A 21,927-nucleotide genomic window follows, 5' to 3' on the forward strand; every position below is an offset into this window, starting at 1 on the left:
CCATGCCAGTCCTATCAGAAGCCCAAGCACAGGCCTGCCCAGGGTGGCCAGGGCAGTGGCACTGGGAACAGAGCGTGCCTGCCTACACTTGTGTGGTTCGAGGGAGCAGGACCAGATGCTCATGTCCCTCCCAGGGCCACCATCCCGAGTGCCCAGCGTTCTACACGTGTATCCTCCCTAAGCTAAATAGTGCAGCACCATATTCGGTCCCAGTGATCCATTCCCAAGCCACACCCTGTGTCTGTCATTGCAGAATTCAGTTTGCTGCTCTGGAAAGAGGCAGCCGGAAGGGAGAACAGCTTTTCAGTGTCTTTAATTAGGCAACAGGAAAAAACAAAGTCTGGCTGAAAATTACCACTAAAAGCTTGGCTGATGCCAAAGCGACTGGCTCCCTGTGCTCGGGTAAGTGATAGCCATTGATTTCAAGGACACACATGGGGGGCGGGGGGGCAACAGCAGGAAGCCACCTCACTCCTGGAAAAGAAGCTGGTTTTCATCTGCCCGCTGTACATGGCAATCCCAAAGGCACACCCTTTTTCTTAAACAGATTTCTAATGTTGGGAGACTAGTTAAAAAAAAAAAAAATCTCATTTCTGTTGTGAGAATAGGTGGAATGGGATCTGGAAGTCATTGTGGTGAACACAAATCTGGGAACCCTAGGGTGGCATTTTTACAGCCACCTTCCTGCTCAACCTCCAGGGCATGGTTTTCCTGGCTGCTGGCGGAAGCCCTTGAATATGTCACAGCTGGTGTTTTAACCTGCTTCTAATTAGCAACATGAATTTTAAGGTATTTTAGAGCTGCTTGGTAGGAATTATCATGCCACCCACTTAGTCTGCATCAATAACCTTTAAGATCTCTCGCACTGTCAAGAAAGGGATTTCACTGACACTCAAGAAGTGATTCTTCCCTAATGTTTTCCCCCAAAGTAGTCACTACATAAACCTAAGCCTTTTTAGTAAACCTTCCCCTGCTGATCTTAACAAACCTACACGCCCGCCTTAAGAAGGGAATTCTGGTGTCAAGGATCCAGTTTGACATAGTGGCTGGCAGTTCGGAAGAGTCAGCTCAGGACAGGCCACCAAAGTATCACAGATGACCTAATTTTTCTGTTGCAGTGACTCAGTGCAACTCCTCCCTGGGCTTTGTACTTCTGCCCCCCCAAAATGAGTATCTGCTAAGAGAGACCACCTTTTCTCCAAGGCCATCACAATCTGGGGCATGGACAGAAATCCTGCCCATCTCCCAAGGGACACTGGCCTCATCTTGTAGCCCCACCCAGCCTGCCTCCTAAGGAGGACATTGGCAGAGTTCCAGAGAAGCCCCTAGCCCTAGGACAGAGCCAGGTTTACAGGTCTCCACCTTGCCCCATTCTTCACAGCGAGACCCATGCGTGCTTCCTTGTGTTTCCTCAAGCAGCCCTCTCAGGCCTCAGAGCGCTTGACTCCCCTGTAGGGAGGGAATGAGCAAGAATGTCCACAGCGATGTGTGTAACCCGGGGACTCGCCCTCCATCAAGGGCCACATCAGACCGGGAGAGATGGTGGCTTGATGGGGAGCTCCAGGAAGGATCTGCCTCTGGCGCTTTAATCCAAATGAGCTTCCTTGTTTTTAGAAACCAAGAAGATCTCACAGATGACTGTGTTAGGTCTTGGGCTTCTCAGAAATTCTGGAACACAGCTACCAGCTATCAGTGAAAGTCAAGAGGTTCTCTCTGTCCCCCACTCCCCTGTCCACCCTCTAACAGATCAGAGCAGCACAGGCGAAAAAGAGGACAGGAAAGGCCACGTGGTTGATAATGTCCAGAGATGCCTGCTTTATTTCTTACTAGGTGGTTGCATTTCAGGCTGGCAACATCAAATAACTGTCTAATTACCAACTATTGTGTACCTCTGAACTACAAATCAACAATCCAATTCGGCAAGGAAAAACAGTGTCAACAGCTTACTGGGGGGCTGGGTTTTCCGAGTAAACGGTTTTGTTTGGCAGAGCGCTGAGTGCTGAGCAGTAGGGCCCAGGGCTGTTTAAAGACCCTGACACCTGACTGACTGAGGCGGATAAAACCCCGTGAGTACCGAGGCCGAAGCCCTCCACGCCAGGTCCTAAGAACAGAGCAGTTGTTTCCCTTTTTACGGTCACTTCAGCCCAAATAAGAGGCCAAGCTATAACACCTGGGCCTACCAGAGGGGCTCCACGCCCTCTGCCCTCACTCCCACCCCAGGGCACAGCTCCTTCTGCCGGTTCTTAGGAAAAAGTGAGGCTTCTGGTAGTTTCTTGTCTCTTTTTAGTTATGCTTTGAAAAGAAAAGAGAATGACAAGGGTAACCAAAGGTGGGCACAGGCACCCCGGCAGAGGTCCAGTGGCCTCGGGCACAGAGCTGGGCTGAGTGAGAGGTCTGTGCTGGCCGGGCCGTGCTCCTCTGAGAACTTAGGGCTGAGTTTCTTGGACGGTGTCCAAGGGGAAGAATTCGTTAACAAAATTCCAAGATAGTGGGAGCTGTTCATACGAGCAGCAGAAACTTGGGGAAGGTCAAAATCAAGGAAGAAAGAGATACAAGGAAGGAACGAGGAGCTCGTATCACACAGGAGCCCAATAAAAGTAAGCAATTACTACAGGAACCGTTACCTTAGCTACTTGTTTTTCTCACCAAAAAGACCCCATAAGCTTCCTTTTAGATTGGGAAGGCCCTGCCCAAGAACACACTGACAAGCTGCTGTTTTCCCCTCAGACCAAGAACGACTACATCGCTTAGAAAAGGACAGTCTGACCAGTGGCTCTAAGCTGATGCCTAGTGAGGCCACCGCCCCTTCTCTGCTCCAGCTGCATGTCCGTGTGTCACTGGGCAGTGCCGCCTGGCTGTCCCAGGCTCTGTGTGTGTGCTGGCACCAGAGTCAGGGTCCTGATCCGTCATCCCTTCATGCTTGCTCTGCTGGAGAACACACTGGCAGGTCCTTCACCAAGAGCTGGTGACTTTGAGAGAAGGACGCAGTCCAGTTCTGGCCAGGTGGTGCCATCCCCGTGATCCCAAGCAGAGTCTCCAAACACGGTGGGTTCTGCTGCTGCTGGGAGGATGCGCACCCTGGGGTGCTGGCTGAGGAGTTAATGCAGAAACAAGGCACCACAGAGAGGTTGGACACTGGGCTGAGTGATTCGGGACACGCTGGAAAAGTCCAAGGGCGGAAGGAGGGAACAGGGGGAGAAGAAGACTGAGTTTTAAATAACGTCCCAGGAGGCCGCAGCCCCACTAGATGGGCTCTGGTTTGAGCTTTTCTGCTAGGAAGTCATTCACAAAGGCCTCCACGATGGCAGGGGTGATCTCCTCCACGTCCATCACATACTTGGCCCGGGCCGACATGTCCAGGATGGTGAGCAAAGGGGCAGCCTCGGGCAGGTTGGTGTAATCTCGCAGGGAGTCAGTCATGTCATCCTGAGGTCACCAGAAAGGAGAGATAACCAAGAAATTTTAAAGATGGCAGGGAGTCCCCTGGGCCCAGTCTCCCCAGATGGCATGGAAGCAGGACCGCTCTGTCACCCTGAAGAGCAGGCTCCCCTCAAGGAGGTGTGCTTTTAGAATGAGGAGCAGGGGACCCTGCCCTGCCGTGGAGGCTGCTTTGTAAAATTCTCTCTCTGTATCCCCCAAACCACCAGATTAGCATGAATGCAACTTTAATGTGTCCTCTGCTTTTTAAAACTGTGACATCCTTTGATTGCTTACTTTTGCAACCAACTCTCAATTATTTGCATCCCCACTGTGGATTATCTGAGGACAATCTGGACTTACCTCTGGAATGTTTTTAAACAGAAACAGCTCTCTGCCTCTGCCCTAACCCGCTGGTTTCAGGGAGGGCACGAGTTGCCCAGCCGGCCAGTTCAGAAGGAGGCTACTTAAGCTCCGTGCAAGTTTACACAGGCTCCCCGCCTTCATCTGAGGAGGACGCTGGTAATTTATCAGACATTCCCAGCAGCTGTCCAGGTGAATTTCCCTAATATCAGACATAGCCTTATTCAAATAGAAAGGCAAACACAGAAATCCGAAGACAAGGAGAAAGGATTTGTAAGGGAGCAAACATTTGAGACTACCTTTCCCGCTGTGGACTCCCATTGGAGAATAAGAGAAAATGGACTCAACATACCCACCCTGAGGTTATTCACTGTAAAATGCACAATGTTCCAAACTGAATGGGAGAACCTGAGCCACCCTGCAGAGAAAGGGCTTGGGATATTCCCGGCCTTAATTGGCGGGAGCCGGAGGAATGAAACGTACAGCTCACTGGTTTCTGAGACAGACACACTCCGTTCTCAAAAGGCAAACTTTTAGGAAGGTTGTTAGTGATGATGGTTCTCCCCACCTCCACCCCCAGAAACTAGCGAGCACTTCCCAGCAATGCTGGCTGGCCCAACATCCCTGGCCCTCTTCACCCAGCCCAGGCCCTCCTCGGGGGTCAGTAACAACTCTTCACGAAACACACAGAAGGGACACCTGGACACACACTGTGCATCCGACTCCCATCCAGAGGCCCAGACCAAGCCAAGCGCTCGGCTGCCTCCCCTCCCAGCACCCTCTGCGCAAACCACGGGCAGATGAATATCAACTCCTGTTAAGGCTTTGGAAGGGATAACTCCTGCCCGTCAGAGGGGACAGGATCAAGACAGAAACAAGCCCCCCCCCAACCCTGGGTCGGAGGGGCTCAGTTAGTGCCCGGCATGCCAGCTCCCTGAGCCCACCTCCTTCCGTGTCGCCTTGCTTCAGGACAGAGAAATGGAAAAGCCTCCACGAGCATGAGCCCAGGTGACGTGCACAGGAGGAACAAGTGGCCAGGTGGGGAACTAGAGCAGCGGATGACACAGGCTTCTCTGTTCAGCTTGCTGGCCTGGGAGCCTTCTTCCTGCGCCTGCCCATCCTGGTCCCTCAGGTCTAAGCGGGTCATTTGTGAGAGCACAGGGACAGAAGGAGGAAGAGCACTGCTTCTGGAGTCACACTGACCTCACGTCAGTCCCCTTTCAGCTACCTGCCTGCTGTGTGACTTTGGCAAGTCACTTCTCTGAGCCCGGATCGCATGCCCTGTAAAACGGATTTAACCACACTACACTCGGGGCTGATGTAAGGGGAGAACGAGCCGCCAGCACTCCCAGCCCAGCGAGCGGCCTCCAGGCAGTCCCTCCCCCTCTCCGAGCCCTGGCCTCCTCTGTGAAGCAGGACAATGGTTATTTCCCAGCCAGAGAGGCAGGAGCAAAGGAGCTCCTGCAGGTGAAGTGCTTGGCTTGGAGCCTGGTACATAGAAAACCTGCAAATGCCCCTTTTCAGACGCATTTCTAAAGCCCCTGCCCCCACCCCACACTCAGCCCTTTCTGTTCTGCACCCATCTTTACTCTGGGCCACTCTGCAGGGTTAGAGTTTAATAAATTCAGAGCAGCTCCGTTGTGCTTTGTGTGGAGCAGCTAGTGTGGCCCGAGGTAGGGCCTGTGAACCCCCTTTGTTCCCCTCCACCCCAGGGCTGGGCAGGCAACTCGCTGTGGCGAGGGGCCCGTCGGGCGGAGCAGGGGCGCCTATTGAGGAGATGATGAATGGGTGGTTCAGGGTGCCTGGCCACCACCACCAGTCTCCTCTGTGCCTCTCCCGGGATCCAAATGCAGCGTGAAATGAGCAAGGGGCTCTGACCAACTGGAGGTACGGACGTGGACCCAGCACAGGGGCGGCTGCAAAAAGTGTCTGTTGATACCGGCTTACCGGGGGGCGCACACGGGTTGGGTGGGAAGGTGGTGGAGCATGCGCAGAGCAGGGCTTCTGGGGGGGGGGGGGGTTGGGAATGAGCAGAGCGCCTGCGCCACCTCGCAAAGAGGCCGTGTCTTCGGGGCAGAGGGTCCCACACCCGGCTGGGCCAGGCACCTGCTGGAGATGGCTCCACCAAAGGGCCCGCCTTCTCACCCTGTGAAAGGCCCCCACCCCAAACCCCCTGCTCGGTCCAGCCCAGCTGGAGGCCTCCCGAGGGACAGTCTGGGGTGAAAGAGACTGGGAATGGCAGCAATTTCCAACCTCAGCACTCTCCCTGGGTTGGCCCGAGCCAAAATCCCTGCAATGGGATGAACCCACTTGCAGGCTGGTGGGGAGGGACTAACAGAGCCGACCCTTGTAACGCATCAAAGGCTTGGTTCTGACCTAGCGCCAAGGGAGCACGCGTGGATCACGGAGCACGCGTGGATCACGGAGCTGTGGCTGCTGCTCTGGGCGGGGGCTTGGGTGGAACAGCCCTGGAAGGGCTCCTGCTGCTCGCAGGCTCCTCAGTGAGAAACGCGGGAAGAGGCAGCAGCAGGGGCAGGAAACAGCTCTCTATGGCGAATGACACACCTTTCCTTGCCACATTGGCCTGTGGGCTCTCCCAGAGTCACAGTCAACCCTGGGGCTGGTACCACTCAGGTCCTAGAAGTCCCCAGCTGAGCCAGCCTTGCCCAGGCCCAGCCCTTCCTTCCTACTCACCTCCCCAGCTACAAAGAATAGAAGTGGCGCCTCCTCCTCTTTGGCTTTGTACTTGGCAATGATTTTCTCAGCAATTGGCTGAATCAACTGCTTGGCTGCCTCGGACTCTCCGTCATCCTCAGAATCTGTGATGGGGGAGACAGAAAAAGAAACACTGGCTTGTGGAACAGACAGAGTGGCACCCCCTGAGCAGGCCTGGGCCCAGGGCCTGAGCTGCAGACACACTCATCTGTGCAGCCTCTGAATGGAAAAAGAATGTGCCCTCGGACACAGGCCATGCCTTCTGCGTGCACGAGTGTGCCACACACCTGTGAACACATGCATGTACCCGTTCTAGCAGCAAAGCACACTCGCACAGCGCCCTCCTGCACCAGGCCCGCCAGGAACAACCCACCACACTGAGCAGCGCTGAGAGCGCTTTTCACTGAACTCCTCGCAAACCGGGGCCTGGGGCCCTAGTAGTTTTTCTGTCAATCACAGAATGAGAAGCCATGACCAGGGACTTCCACCTCCAAGTGAAAATGGCAGAAGAACTGGTGGTGAGGGGGTGAAGACTGTGGTCCGGTCAGCAGCTTTGATGGCGAGCGGGGCACGACCCTGGGTCTCTCCTGGGAGGGGTCGGCTGGCTGCAGGGGAGAATGCCCAGCCCCGCTTTGGGCATCGCTTGCCTCGGTGAAACGGCAGGGCAGCCACACACCGGGCCCTGGGCTCGCTTGCTGAAACCCGCATCCGAGAGCAAGAGGAGCACCCCAAGTGGCAAAAGCAGGGAAGGGGAGAGCTGGCTCCCGCAGAGGGATTTCACCCAGAAATGCCCGAGAGCTCTGCCGTGTGCACAGAGACTCCGCAGGACACACTCTGGGTCCACACCTAATTCGCTCTGGGATGCTGCACAACTGGCTCTTTCCACTTCCACATCTACAGATGGCCATGAGGTTCCCAATTGTCCCTGGGCTCAGCACTGTTTCCCAGCCGGCCCCAGGGTGTGGTTGTGTGAGCCTGCGGCAGGCAGGACAGCCCCATGGTGAATGATGCCCCTAGGCCCTCTGGGTGGGGGGCCTTCCTCCCCCAAGTGCAGAACCAGCCAGCACCCTGTTTGCTGAAGAACTCCCTTGGGTCTGCAGACTGGCTCCTCTCCTGGGGGCCCCAAACCAGACCTCAGAGAACAGGTATAGGAGCTGCACATGCCCGGCCCCTCAGTGAGGGGGATGGCAGTGCCTCAGCCACAATCCTACTGCAGTCATCGTGAGTCCGAGGGGCGCAACAAGTCCCAAGGCAGAGTCCCAGGCGGCCCTTGGCCACCTACTGCTCAGTTTGCAAAAGGAACTAGTGTCATCCCAGGGGGGCTGCAGGGAGCCTAGAGAGGACGCTCCTGTGTCCTCCTGCCCAGGCTGAGCACAGCCACCCAAGGAGCACCAGAGAGGGTGGGACAGGACAGCTTGAGAGGTGCAGTTGAGGATGGATGGGTGTGCATGCGTACGTGTGTGTATGTGTGTGCGCGTGTGTATGTGTGTGTGCATGTGTCCTGCAGCAGTTCATCAGAGCACAGAGGATCAGCAGGAGCAGCCTGGGGTGAGCCACGGCCAGAGGGGGCCCAACCCCCCCCCCAGCTGCTGTGTGCAGCCCCGCCTCTTTCCAACAATGGGTCTGTTCAGGGGGGCCCAGGGCACCCTCCCAGCCGGACCTATCCTGCCCAGCTGGCAGCCGGGGAGCAGGAGGAAGGCAGGCAGCAGCAGCTCCCAGAACACCTCCCACAGGGGCGAGCCATGAATAAATCATTGGGGTCAAAAGCAAGGCTGCTGGGAAGAGACAAAGGCCCAGGCTGCACTGTTAGTGATGGGAACAAGCTGCAGGGACAGGCACCTCCCAAGTGAGGTCCATCCTGTCCCATGGCCCCCCACTGGGGCCTGGCTGAGCTTCATACCTACAAAAAGGACGAGGCAGGGGCCCTCGTTGAGCTGCACAGCGTTGGAGTCGGAGAGCTCCAGCACGGGCTTGGGGTGCCACGGGAACTCCCTGCAGTCCTCGTCGTTGAGCACCTCCACCCGGCCCTGCCGCGTGATCACCTCGCCCTGCGGGTCCAGCACGATGAGCGTGGGGATGCCTGCAAGGGAGAGAGAGTGTGTGGCCGCCAGCCTGGGACAGCAGGTCCACCCAGCAGGAGGGGGCCAGCTCCCCCCGCAGCACGCTGGCCAGGCCAGGCCAGCGTACAGGTTCACAGTTAAGACTCCAGGTCTGGAACTGGAAAGCCCTGGGCTGAATCCAAGCTCGGCCACTGAGAGCCTGGAATTCCCTCGGGTCTGTGTGTGACCCGAACAAGTCGCTTTGCCCTCCTGGGCTTCAGTATCCTCGACTGCAATCTGGTGAATGTGCTGTGGTTTCCGCCTTATCCTGCTGCGTACAGCTTGACGAGGGGAGGCATTTAAAAAACTTGGCACAGGGTCTTGGCACATCAGAGCAGTTGATCACTGCTGGCATCCTAAAGAGATGCCAAAGACACAAAGATCCCCTCCGCCATGTTCGGAGAGTCTAAAATTGAACCAAGGTAGTGGAATAACCCATACAGTATACTCGCTACAGACACACAAACCAGCACAAAGCCACCGATGTGACCGGAATCCTCACGTCGGCCGTGACGAGCACAGGAGACCCAGTGCAGGGGAAGAGCCTGGGCTGGGGCAGCAGGACTGGAGGGGAGGACAGCTGGCTGCAGCCCTGCTGCCGGGGGAGGCTCTGAGGGGGGCGGTGCACAGAGGAAGCAGTACCCTGGGGCCCCAGGCTGGGGTGAGAAGGCACCACGAAGCTCGCCTGCAAACCACCCGCACCCCAACCATAAAACGGCAAATGGAAACTCAGAGGACACCCTCTCCTGAGTTAAAGCCCAATTTGGGGTTTCCCCCTCCCCACTCTTTGTACCCCACTCCCCGCTGCTTCTTCTCCAGATAGGGCTGCGCCCCCACCGCCCACAGAGTCAGCCCCAGCCTTGCCCTTTGGGGACATTTGTCTCTCCAATGGCAACCAGCACCCCCTACACTCGCTAGACGCCTCTCCCTCCCCCCCCCCCCCCCCCCCCCCCCGGGACCGACCAGAGCCTGCATTTTATATGAAAGCCAGAGCAATTTAATATTTATAGATTCCAAAGTATTCGGTCAGTAATTTGCTCCACTGACATTTTACTCCTCTGTGGGGGGGAAGCCGAGGTACCAGAAATGTGGCCCTGGTGTTTTGTAACCTGCTGCGGCAACCGGCACAGCAGGCTGGCAGTGGCGGGCCTGTCTGCCAAAGGAATGAACGATCCATCATGTCCACACCTATTACAAGACGTGGCTGGATGTGTCAGGAGACAGGTCTGGAGAGAAATGGGCTCCTGAGGACTGCCACTCCCACCGCGTCACATGCCACAGCGCTGGGGCCTTTGACGTGCGCTCAGTGCTGGGTGGGACTCCCGAGAAGGTGTGCGTCGTCGGGCCATGTCCAGCCTCATCCTAACAGATGCACTTTGTCCCCTGAAGGCCTGGGCCCCCTCAGGCGTGTGCCCATCTCTGAGGGTCAGGGGCTGGACTTGAGACAGCAGCCTGAAGGGGACCTGGCCGGCCAGCTACAAACACGTGTCTCTCCATTGCCACTTCCTGATCTCAAAAATGCGTCGGCAAGGTTCTTTCGGCAGGGCTGGGGTGCTGCTGAAACTGAGCACTGGTGAGTGCTGGGGGCAGCTGGAGCCTGCCCACCGGCACGGTCAGACACAGCAGCAGGCCTGGGCGTCCCCGGCTGCGGGTGCCGAGTCGGGCTGTGGAGGACCGGCAGGCACAGAGCACAGCAAGGGCAGGAGAAGCACGGCGAAGGCGAGAAGCCCGCTCCCGGTCCAGGGCCGCGCTCTCTCCAAGCGGCTACTCTAAGGGGCCTTCTCTGCTACCGTGGCCACTGCCTCTTTCATGTCCATGCCTGTGGGGCCTGGGACAGCAGGGCAGGGGCACAGAGCCCCCACCTCGCCGCTGAGGAGTCCTCAGCTGATTCCACCAAGGAACAGCTCCTCGGGGCCCGTGTCTAAGAGCCCAGGACACTGGGGTACACAGGGTCAGAGACCATGATAAGCAGAAACCAACTCTATGCAATAACCACAGTCAGATGTGGACCCAAAGAAGCCACCTGTTTTTGGCACCTGGACAGGGGAAAGCATCTATGTCCACTGTGCCCCTCAGCTCGTCTTGGTTAGCTTGTCCTCGAAAAAGGGATCTCGCCTGTGCTATGTATCTGCTCTGTGCTTGGCAAGGCCACCCAGCCAGCCAGTGGTCACGCTGGGACAGGAGACCTGGTCTGCCTGCTGCAAATGAAAAAGGAGCAGCCATCGCTGCTCTGCTTGACCCTGTGTCCCAGTGTGAGTGGCCGGGGTGGCTGGGGGAAAGCACAGCTGGGATTCCAAGGAGGATCCAGGCCAAGTCTACCCTCTTTGAGCCGCATTCCCACAGCTGCCAAATGGGGATAATGACAGTTTCCTACCTTATTTGGCTATTGTGAGGAATAAGCAAGATATAAGTGTAAAATGCTTTTTAGCAGAGTACCTGGTATACAGTAAGTGTTCCATGAGTATTAGCTATTATTACAGATCAGTTCATTATTTTTAAAAACCATCCCTAAGTCGACCAGTTGGCTCACGAGAAGGCAGAGGTCCAGAAGACTGGGCCTTGCTCTAGTGAGAGCAACAGAAACCTCCATGCTGGGCTGCAAAAACTTAGCTAAAGAAACAGAAAACAGAGACAATGTCAACACCACAGTGAGAGTCCCAGTAACAGTGTGGTGTCTGCCAGTGTGGGGTTGGTGTGCTGCTACTTCCACCATCCCAAGCTTAACTTGTGGGCGTAGAACATATACTCTGCGTTCCTAGACAGGGCTCAGCCCCACGTCCCCTGCCCCGAGACACGAGCGGTGCCTGAGAATCCCTCTCACCATCTCCCTCAAAACACAGAGAAGAAAGAACAAGGCCTAAGAAGTCAGCTTCACGCTCCTTCCTCCTGAGAGGAACCTATTTGTGAGTATTTAAAACAATCTCAAAGCCACTCATAATGAGACTGTCCAGTTTAGTTTGGTGGCTTTTCTACTCCCAAGGAAACAGGGAGTTTCGGAGGAGGTGGGAGGGGAGGGGACTGGGGGAGGAGCCAGGCAGGGCTATGACCCAGCCTTCTCCGTGTCTGGATGGCAACGTGACCTGGGGGGCTGGGAGCAATTCCCCAAAGACTGCTGGGAGCTGGGAGGAGTAATGGCAGCAAAAGCAGATGCCAGACCAGAAAGAGCAGGTTAGGGGACATCAACAGGCAAAATATTATGCGCTCATGAAAATGGTCGTCGTGAAGACTGTAGCAACTTAGAAAATGTTTGCACTACTTTTTTCTTTTTTTTTGAGACAGAGTCTTCCTCTATCTCCCGGGCTAGAGTGCAGTGGTGTCATCATAGCTCACAGCAACCTCCAACTCCTGAGCTCAAGCAATCCTCCTGCCTCAGCCTCTTAAGTAGCTGGGACTACAGGCCCGCGCCATGACACCAGGCTAATTTTTCTATTTTTAGTAGAGACAGGGTCTTGCTCTTGCTCAGGCTGGTCTCGAACTCCTGGGCTCAAGCAGTCCTCCTGCTTCAGCCTCCCAGAGTGCTAGGATTATAGGCATGAGCCACCGTGCCCAGCCTACACTACATTGTTAAGTAAAAAAATGTAGAACACACAGTTCTGTGATTTACGTACATCACAACTGTGCATGCGTGTGGGCAGAGGGCAAAAGGGACACAGAAAAGTGAGAACAGTTGTGCTGGGAAGGCAGGAGGGTAGGTAAGGTAAGAGAGACAGAGCTATATTTGGGTTTTCTTAATTGGCGTCATAATTAACACATTAACAGAAGATGAAAATCAGAACTGAAGGGCAAGGCTGGGCATGGTGGCTCATGCCTGTAATCCTCATCCTCGTGGCTCCTCCAAACTTTCCCTCGCCTCGACAGTCAGGGAGAGGAAGAAAACAGCTCTTGTGGGTGGTGAAGCTCGGACAAACCCCAGCGGAGGTTATGGGATGGACCTGGACCTACTTGAACCCGGCCGGCGGGTCCAACAGCTGCCCAGGCAGGTGCCTGTGTCAGGGGACAGGCATCGAAGACAGTTACGGCAACATTCCCATAATACAGAAAATCTAGAAACCACCAACTGTCTATCAACAGTGGAGCAGATAAATAAACCGCGGTACAGTCATATAATGAAATACTTTGGGGCACCCAAAATAAATGCACTAGGTATAAATATCAACAGGGATAAATCATGAAAACATAATGTTTAGTGAAAAAAACAAGTAGCAAAATTGTATTACAGTATGTCCGTATTTTAAGCCAGATTCTAAAAGACTCAGCCAGCAATAGTATATATTATTCATGGGTTCACATACACATGCGGTGAAAATGTGCAAACAGATTATGAAGACGCACATTAAGCCCACGGGAGCCTTTCCCCAGGGACAAGGCAGAGGCAGGGAGCAGGGTGAGGACGCCTCACCTTTTGCTCCCCTTCGCTCGTACTTTACATACCTGGGAAAAATGTCAATTCTGAGTGGCGGCCACATGGGCGTTGATTACATTACTCACTGTCCTTTCCTCCTTTTTTCTTTTCTGTGCTCTCAAAATTAAACAAGACACCGAAGCTGCCGGGCAGCCCCGGCCTGCCCTCCCCAGCCCCACGGGCGGTTCCCGGTGGCCTGGACCCTTTCAATACTGAGGTTCGTCTGCGAAAAATACCAGAATCCGCCCCTTGCTCTCTACTGATGGAAACACACAATCTGCAAGTGTTTTGTTTTTATATAAACAGATTCTTCCTCAAATCCATTTTTTGAAAGGGGCAAGGAAGAGGGAAAAGGCAGGGAAAGAGAGGAGAAAGGAGGGAGATAGGAGAGGAAGAAAAGAAAAAGGGAAGGGGGGAGAAAGAACAGAAGGAGAAGGACAGAATGGGAGAAAGAGAAAAAACAGAGATGGTGCCAGGAGAGCAGAGGGCCCTCACCCAGGCCTCCCAGCCACCAGGCTAAAGCGGCTGGCCTGTCCCCCACCCCCACCCTGCCCCTCAGGGCCCCACGCAGCCCTGAGGCCGTCTGTGCTGCCCAAAGGCGGGAGGGGGGAAGGGCGGGGGGGGGGGGCAGGCAGGGGAACAAAGCCAGCTGGGGCCCCTAGCCCAGGGGAGAAGGAGCTCTAAGCCGCCCTGCAAAGAGCACAAGTCCTCTGACAGCCCAGGATTACTTAGACAATTGCAAATGGGATTTGCCTTTTGCCAAATGTGTCTAAATGGTTTCCTTAGAAAGGCAATTTTAAACAGCTTATAGGGCTACAAATTCTGCAGTCTGCACAAAGCGCTGGGAGCGGGAGGCAGCCCGCTACGCCCATGAGATGAAGGAAACAGAGGCCAACACCCAGTCATGGTGAGCTCCAGTGGCCCCGTGAAGACGCTGGGTCACACAGTATGGCAAGGTCCAGAGCATAGAAGGGAGCCGGCCGCCAGGCCGCCAGCCGGCAGCAGGACTTTGGCCTCACCAAGGCTGCAGCAGGTCCTGCCGCCCTGTGCAAGGGATGACTCCAGGGCACCACCTCAACATCCTGAGTAGCCGCCATCCCACAGACACCTCCACCAACTGTCAGCACTGGCAAGGACTCCTTCACTCTGCGAGGTGATACCGGGGACCCGGGGAAGCTCTAAGTCCAGCTCCCGACACACTCATGGAGTCCGGGTTCTTTCTGCATCACTCACGTTCATCCGAGCCTGTCCGGAGAACACAGCTCTGCCCTCGTGTGCCTCCACACACAGCGATGCGACTGCCGGCTCAAGCTAGCCCTTGCTATGAGGCCAAAGACAGGCCAGGTGGAGGCGGCTCACCTGGGTGCAGGCAGGGGAATGTCCCTGGGACTGCTCTGTAAAAGCGCCTTCATCACAACGCACCAGGAGGAAAGACAGAAAGAAGAGTGAGAGCCCCATACACACGGACAGCCACACAGGGGCAGGAGCTCTCCCGGGGACAGCCCTGCAGCACTGCTGAAGACAGACACTCAGACAGCCAGAAACCTGCAATGACTGCGTGTGTGTGAGTGTGTGTGTGTGTATACACATACCTATAAACACATCAGCTGAATGACTTTGGTTGAAACCACAGAGGCACACAGAAGCTCCGAAATCTTCAGAATTCAATAAAAAATAACTGTCAGAGTTTTGTGATACTATGAAGAGTATGAAAGAACACACAGTTCCTTCAATTTCAAAAGTATTTAGTGCTAGACTGGCAACATTTAAATATCCTCAGAGGCAAAGAAAACCAAAACCCAATCAAGGGATGGCAGGGCCTAGGGAGGAGTTGCCAGTTTCCAAGATTAGCAGAATTCAGAAATGACACCAGTCAAACCAGCAATGTGAGCTATAAGTACCGTGAAAGTGAAACCACCACCTACTTGGAGGGCAAGGGTACAGCACCACGAATAGGGCTACCATTGCAGACTGAGTGCACATACGCTCTTACACAACCTCCCTGCACTGGCAAGGTGCTTCCAAAATCGTATCATTGGAATGATACAATTACGTCCTTAATAAGTGAGGATCTTTCAAACCTAGAAGATCTATAGAATTAAGTTTCGAAATACAATTGAAACTCATGGCATTAATGTTTTTGCATGTCAAGAAATCCATGCAACTAGGCACGGTGGTGGCACATGCCTGTAGTCTCCGCACTTCGGCAGGCTGAGGCAGGAGGATTGCTTGAGCCCAGCAGTTTGAGGTGACAATGAGCTAGGATTGGGCCACTGCACTCCAGCCTGGGCAACAGAGGGAGACCCTTTTTCTAAAAAGAAATCATAATAAAAGAAATAACAAAAGAAGAAATTCATGCATATTTGGTATTTAATTTCAGTGTTTGTTTTTGTTTAAGAGATGTGGCCTTTTGGAGTAACAGGTCCATCCTTTGACTCCAATATTAAAATATATAACTAAGAAATTGATTCAGACTTGTGACTTTGAAGTTGAAACCCTGCTAACAGTGCTGCTACATTTAAGAGAATCTAAGAATCACCATATTTATATTCATTTTACTGGAGTTAGCAGGCTTACTTTTTTTTTTTTTAGACAAGGTCTTGTTCTGTCAGCTAGGCTAAAGTGCAGTAGAGTCATCATAGCTGGCTAAAACCTCAAGTTCCTGGGCTCCAGTGATCCTCCTGCCTCAGCTTCCGAAGTAGCTGGGACTACGGGCACGTGCCACCACGACTGACTGATTTTTCTATTTTTTGCAGAGACAGGGTTTTGCCTCTGTTCATGCTGGTCTTGAACTCTTGGCCTCAAGCACTCCTCCCTCCTCTTACTCCCAGAGTGCTAGGATTATGGCGCGTCAGCCTCCATGTCCAGCTAGTAGGCTTACGTAAAGATTTGGAAACCATTTTTTGTCCTTCAAGGAAGTACGGGAAAACTTTAAATTTGTAAATCAGTTTAAAATGTTTAAAGGAGTTTAATTAAGTTTGTAAGTGGGGCCCAATGGACCCCTAACAAGAAGCTTCTACAATTTCCTAGACATATGAACAGAGTTACAAAATTCAAAAATCAACATTAAAAGTTTAAGTGAAGTCTAGGATGTTTTAATTTCTATTTTAATAAATCACATGTGAATTTTAAAACCAAAGTAAACCTCTGGATCATCTCTTCTGCTTATGAAAGCCTGCCAAGAAATTCACCTCCACTGCCACAAGCTGTGGGATTCTGCATCCAGGTGAAGGGCGGGGGTGGGGAGGCCGGCCCATGGGGACACACTAGACGTGGCAGGAGACAGCAGCCTACGAAGCCCCCAGGCTTGACTCCTGACTCCGCTGCCGTGGGAAGTGGAGACTGGGAGCTGCCTGGCTTTCCTTCAAGTCAGGACGCCTGGAGGGACCTGGGGATCCGCAGGCCAACGCTGCACATCTTTAGATGAGGCAAGAGGCCCAGAGAGGGGACGCGACTGGTGTGGAGCACGCAGCTGCTTAGTGGCAGAGCTGAGACTGGAACCCCTAATGGACTCTACTTTCCTCCAAGCCCCATCTTCCCCCAGGAGCAGGGACTGGGGTGGCTTGGAGGGCACAGATGTGGGGGCCGTTGTGGATCTGAGGCAGCACAGCCCCCTGCCCCAGGCCACTGCTCAGGGGCCTGCCCTGGGTACCCCTGTCACACCCTCTGCTTCCCTGGGGCTGTCTCTGCCCCCTGCCAGAGGCAGGTGCAAGTCATCTTCCCCCTTAGTGCCTAGGCCTGTGCTTACTGCATGTCTCCTTCGGCTAGAGCGTCAGCTCCATGAGGTCTGGGGCCTTTGTCTTTTCGCTTCATAAATAGCTAAGCGCTGGGCATACAGCTACATTTTGCTCAATAAATACATGAACAGGAGGCCCCTAGTGCCCTCGGAGAGGCTGGCGTTGGCTCAGTGCTGGGGCTGGAAGGACAAGCAGTGAAGTGACATTCCTGAACTCCATGAGGCCAGGGACCGTGACTTCCTCATGCTGGTGTCCCTCACCAGCACAAGACCTGACCCATGCAATGGGAGTGTCTTTTGAGAATTTTGATGTCTGGGAGAAAAGAAGAGAGGGACAGCAGCTGCTATGGACTGAGTGTCTGTGTCCCCCTGGAAAATTTAAATGTTGAAGCCCTCACCCCCAATGTAGCCATATTTGGAGAGAGGGCCTGTGAGGAGGTGCTAAATGAGGTCCTACAGGTGGCATCCTGACCCGACAGGGCTGGTGCCCTTGTAAGAAGAGGCAGAGACTCCAGAGCTTGCTCCCTCCATCGCGTAAGGACACAGCGAGAAGGTGCCGACTGCAAACGAGGAAGAGGGCCCTACCCTCACCAGGAACCAAATGAACCACCACCTTGACCTTGGACTTCCCAGGCTCCGGAACTGTGAGAAATAAATCTCTGTTGTTTAAGCCGTGCAGGCCATGGTGTTTTGTTATGGCAGCCTCAGCAGACTGAAACAGTCCCTTTGTTCCTTAGAATAATGGGTTTTTTATAGCTAAGAGAGACCCGAGCATACCGTGAGGTGGAGAAGAAGCCGAGGGGTGGGGGGAGAGGCACAAGAAGGGGCGAGGAAGAGATGGAAAAATGGAACAGGCAAGAGCAAGGCCCCAGAAGAGCAAAGGTAGAGCCTTAGAAAGTAGGGAAGATACTGCTGGCAAGAAGAGGGAAAGGGATGGGGACCTGGGGAAGTAGCAGGGACGTCTCGCGGCAGAAGGGGGCTCCAAGGGGATTCAGGAGAGCAGGTCTGCTGGGGAGAGAGGTGGAAGAGGAGCAGGGAAAGGGATGAGTCACCAACAGGGAGGGAGGTGCCGGCCCCTCCATAACCCCCACCTCTCTGCTCCCGGGGGTCCGGCCTGTGCAAGGCTGCAAAGCCATGTTCTCAGCGACCCCACCCACCACAGGCTGTGGATTTCCTTCCGTTTGGTGGTCAGAGGCAGTGGGAGGCAAAAAGTTGCCTGAACTTGTACTTGAGAGCAATGTACGTGAGAACAATGCTGCTGACTGGTAACATCAACCTAAAATGCTGCACAGGATCTTAGTGAAAACATGGGTTACGGACTCCCCCGCCGCCACCCCCACCAAGATGCCAGCGAGCAGAAGACAGTAAGTGGCAACGTGAGGCTGGGAGGCCTGATGTCAGGCAGTGTGGCATTGAGCCCCAGCCTGAGGCCTGGTCACAGCGTGTGCTCCATGTGTCCATCAGAAATAGCAGCAGACAACCTGCCTCTGGGATTTCTCTTCCAGTCCAGCTTAAATGTCTCGATTGCACTGATCTGCCCTTAATCAAAACTTTCAAAAGCCTCCAAAAGCCCAAAGGGTCAAGTCCGAGGTGCTCTAGGCCCTCTGTGATGTGGCCTCATCAGCTTTGTCCCCTACTCTGCCCCTGTGGCATACCATGGGCATGCCTGTTCTGGCTTTTGCCCTGAAATGTCCCAAATCCCTTATCTAAACCCTACCCAGTCTGTAAGGCCCTGCTCCAGAAGCACCTCCTCCAGGAAGTCTTCCTAGGTCAACACCTCTAAGCCAGAGTCTCCTCTGAACTCAGATTCTTCCATTAAATGAAGCCTGGAGAAGGATTCAGAGGCTAAGCTCAAGAGGTCAAAGAGGTCAAGTAAGCAATGGGCACAAACCACTGTGCCAGGGAGAATGAGGAAGCAGGAGGTGGGAGCTGGAAAAGATGACATTTCCAGACTGAAAGGAGACTAGAGCAGATGGCAGGGGTGTGGACACCATGGAGCCAGCAGGAGGGGCCAGGTGCGGGGGTGGCCCGCAGAGGAGTCAAGCTCTGGCTGAACCCCACATCGTTTGAACATGGCTTGGCTGGCTGCCGGCCGGGGCTCGGGTTCCCCAGATCAGCTTTCTGATCCTTGGCTGAGGGATCCTTGAAGCTGGGGGCCACGTACGTACTACTTGTCCCCACACTGCCAGGGCCTCGAGAGACCAAAGGAACAAGTCTCTGAAAACTCCCTGTTCTCGTCCCTTAGTTGTGGTCACCCATTTTCTGGCTGGCTGGGCCCCACCTACCAACCACAGCCCGTTCGTCTACTGGAAAGGCAGAAGGAAGAGAGCCCTCCTCTGCCTTCTGCTTCAGACACATGCACCAAACTATCAATTTGACTTTTTGTGCCCAGCCAACGTTTTACAGGAAGGCCCTTCCAACCTCTGCCGCGTGGCCAAAGTGCACGTGGAATATGGAAGGGCTCCTGCTCGCTGCGGTGCCACCCAGCTCTCCAGGGGCCTCGGAAGCCTCTGAGCACAGCAAGAGCCCAGGCTGCGACCCCCAAACTGGCTGTGCAGTAGAAAGGCCGTCCTTTGCGGAACTCACTAGTTGCAGATGACCCCACGGCCTTAGCATGGACCACCAGCAATCCTGTGTCACACAGGCCCCCACTTCCGGGGAAGAACTCCCCATCAGAGAGGAAAAGATTCTGCTCCACCGCGGATGTGGTGCCTGGGATGAAAAAGCCTATGTACGGCACGGCTCCTGACCACGCAGAGTGGCCGAGTGAGGCCAGCCCCGGCCCTGCTCTTCTAAGTGGAGACAAGTGGTCGCCTTCTAAGCCCTTGTGCAAAATGGGGCAAATTTGACCAACACTTTTTAGTTCCTCGCACTCTGCTCTTTAGCTATTTCCCCGTTTTGGTCTCGTCTTGTCCACTCAAGGGCAGCACTGGGCCGCCCTCCCGGTCATTTCCCACGGAGCTCAGCGCGGGGAGGATTGAATGATTAGTTGGAGCTCAAGAGATGGAATCCCATGCATTTAAACCTACTGCTTTTTTTTCCAAAAAGGATTTGAGGAGGCTTAAAAAACCCGCATAATATATAATCCAATAAAAAGAGATGAAAATATCACCCTGAGGGGAAAGCAAGGAGGGAAGAGAAAATGAAGCCAGGGTCAAGGTCATGCATAGAAATGGTAACTTTTGCAGAATTGCTAAAGGTGGTTACAAATTCAGCTGCATTTTCTAGGGGCTGAAGAAAAAAAAGAACTGTGGTCCATAAAGTACACAAAAAATTTAAAAAACCAAAGCCCACTGCCTGCTCGAGAGATGCTCAGCCTTTGCTGGGTACTGTAAGATAATTTCCTGAGAAACAATTCCTGCAAGTGGGATTTCGAAATGAAAGGCTTTATAGATTTTTAAGGCCTCAGATGTATAATGCCAAACTGCTCTCCAGAAAGGTGGTCCTGATTTATGCTCCTACTAGCAGCGTGCTCCCTTCCCTACACTGGGCACTATCTTTTTGTGTGCGTGTGGGGGGTGGGGGTTGTGGGTAGAGGTGGGGGTAAGAGTTCTTTGCAAATGTGACAGATGTAAATGCAGTGTTTTCATCTGTAAATCATGAAAACAAACCCAGCTGAATGTTGCCCGTGTCCATTACTGACGATATGTATTGGGGAAGTTGCCTGCCTCATATCTTGTATATATTTTCTACTCAATCGTTTCTCTCTCTCTTTCTCTCTTTAAACTGATGCCAGAGAGAGTTCTACTTCCGATGAAGGACACTGATTCCTTGCCATACATGTTGCTAATATTGTTGGTTGCCTTTGTTTAAGCTTTTTGACATTCAAAAGTTTATCTTTTTTAGGTAGTAAAATCAAATTTTTCCTTTTCTTTTTCTGAGATTGTCAGTCAACAAATATTTGTTATGAGCCTATTCTGTGCCTCACACTGAAACTTCTCAATTTTACTGAGAAAAGGGAGGTTAAGTAAGTAACAGTCAAGGCCACTCAGCAGCAGGGGGCGGGGGCCAGGGCTGGGGTGTTGGTATCAGTGAACATGGAAAGAAATAAAACAGGAAACCATGCCCTGGGCAAAGGTGCAGGAGGGCCCAGGCCTGGTAGAAGGAGGACAGTTGCTATTCTTCTTGGCCTGAACCTCCAAGACACCTCCCAAGTCATCTGTGAGGTGTGTGCTAAGGCCCAACTACGTCACACAGAGTCACACTTTGCACACATTTGTACACACATCCACAGGGGCTGGTATGACTGAGGGGCCTCTGTTAGGGGACTCAGAGGAAGATACACATCACAGACACCTGCTGGTGTGTAAGGGGAACAGGGATTAGAAAAAACCCAGGAGTGCCCCCGTATTGCTAAAAGGCCGAGACGGAAAACCCGTGGCCACAGGAGAGGCAGGACCTGCTGTCGGGGAGATACAGGCACCAAAGGACAGCAAAGTCACAGCAGCACTCAGGAACGAGCTGGGTCCTACCTGGCTGGCTGGTGTGTCTCACCTGTAGTTCTCCGAGGGCCTCTAGTCCCATCCCAGAAACCCAGGCTGGGGAACACCTGCACTAAGTGGAACCCTCCCCACTGTTCAGGGACAATAAAACAGTCACACCTCCTTTAAGTAAGAAAGTCATTCTTGGGCTGAAGACCTGAATCCCATGGGCAGGAAGGACAAAGCACAACCCCGTGTATTTTTTTAAAGTGTAAAAAAACTGAGGAAAACACTTAAAACCTTCTGGACTTTTCCTGTTCCTGGTTCTACTTTCTGAGGAAGGAGAGAGAGCCCTCATGGTCCCCAGGCCAGGCCTATTTTGTGACATCCCAGTCTCCTTCCTCACTGCTGGCAGGGCCTGTGCACATGGTGTTCCTTCTGCCAGGATCTTTCCTCTCCAGCTACCTAGTCAGTTTCTGCTCAGTTTCCAGATCTGTTCCAGCACAATGCTCTTCGAACCACCTCTGTTCTCCCCACCCAGGCCACACGTCCCTTGGATGGGTCCCCCAGCACTGGGCGCCTCTGCTTCAGAGCACTCACAGCTGCTACTCACACATATCTATAGGACTGATTAGGGTGAGTCTCCGCTCTAGAACTATAAGCTCCACAAGGACAGGGACTGTAACTGTTTTTACTCAAGACTGTATTTCCAACGCCTGGCAGAACGCGATGGTGTCTAGTCAGCTCCCAGTTAATACTTGTTGAATGAGTGTG

General features: G+C 53.7%; 1 protein-coding gene across 1 annotated transcript in view; it reads right to left on the bottom strand.

The window, feature by feature from the left end:
• Positions 1–1,820: 1,820 nt before the first annotated feature.
• NXN (nucleoredoxin) overlaps positions 1,821–21,927 on the bottom strand; it is a 144,060-nt gene continuing 123,953 nt past the window's right edge. Inside the window, exons 6-8 of the mRNA XM_069483513.1 lie at positions 8,396–8,575; positions 6,475–6,599; positions 1,821–3,426 (exon numbers count right to left, since the gene is read on the bottom strand). Of these exons, the coding sequence (XP_069339614.1) occupies positions 3,244–3,426; positions 6,475–6,599; positions 8,396–8,575 (488 nt within the window). The 3' untranslated portion in view covers positions 1,821–3,243. The remainder of the gene's footprint in view (positions 3,427–6,474; positions 6,600–8,395; positions 8,576–21,927) is intronic.

The sequence above is a fragment of the Eulemur rufifrons genome, chromosome 9 (assembly GCF_041146395.1).
Source record: "Eulemur rufifrons isolate Redbay chromosome 9, OSU_ERuf_1, whole genome shotgun sequence".
Taxonomy (NCBI): domain Eukaryota; kingdom Metazoa; phylum Chordata; class Mammalia; order Primates; family Lemuridae; genus Eulemur; species Eulemur rufifrons.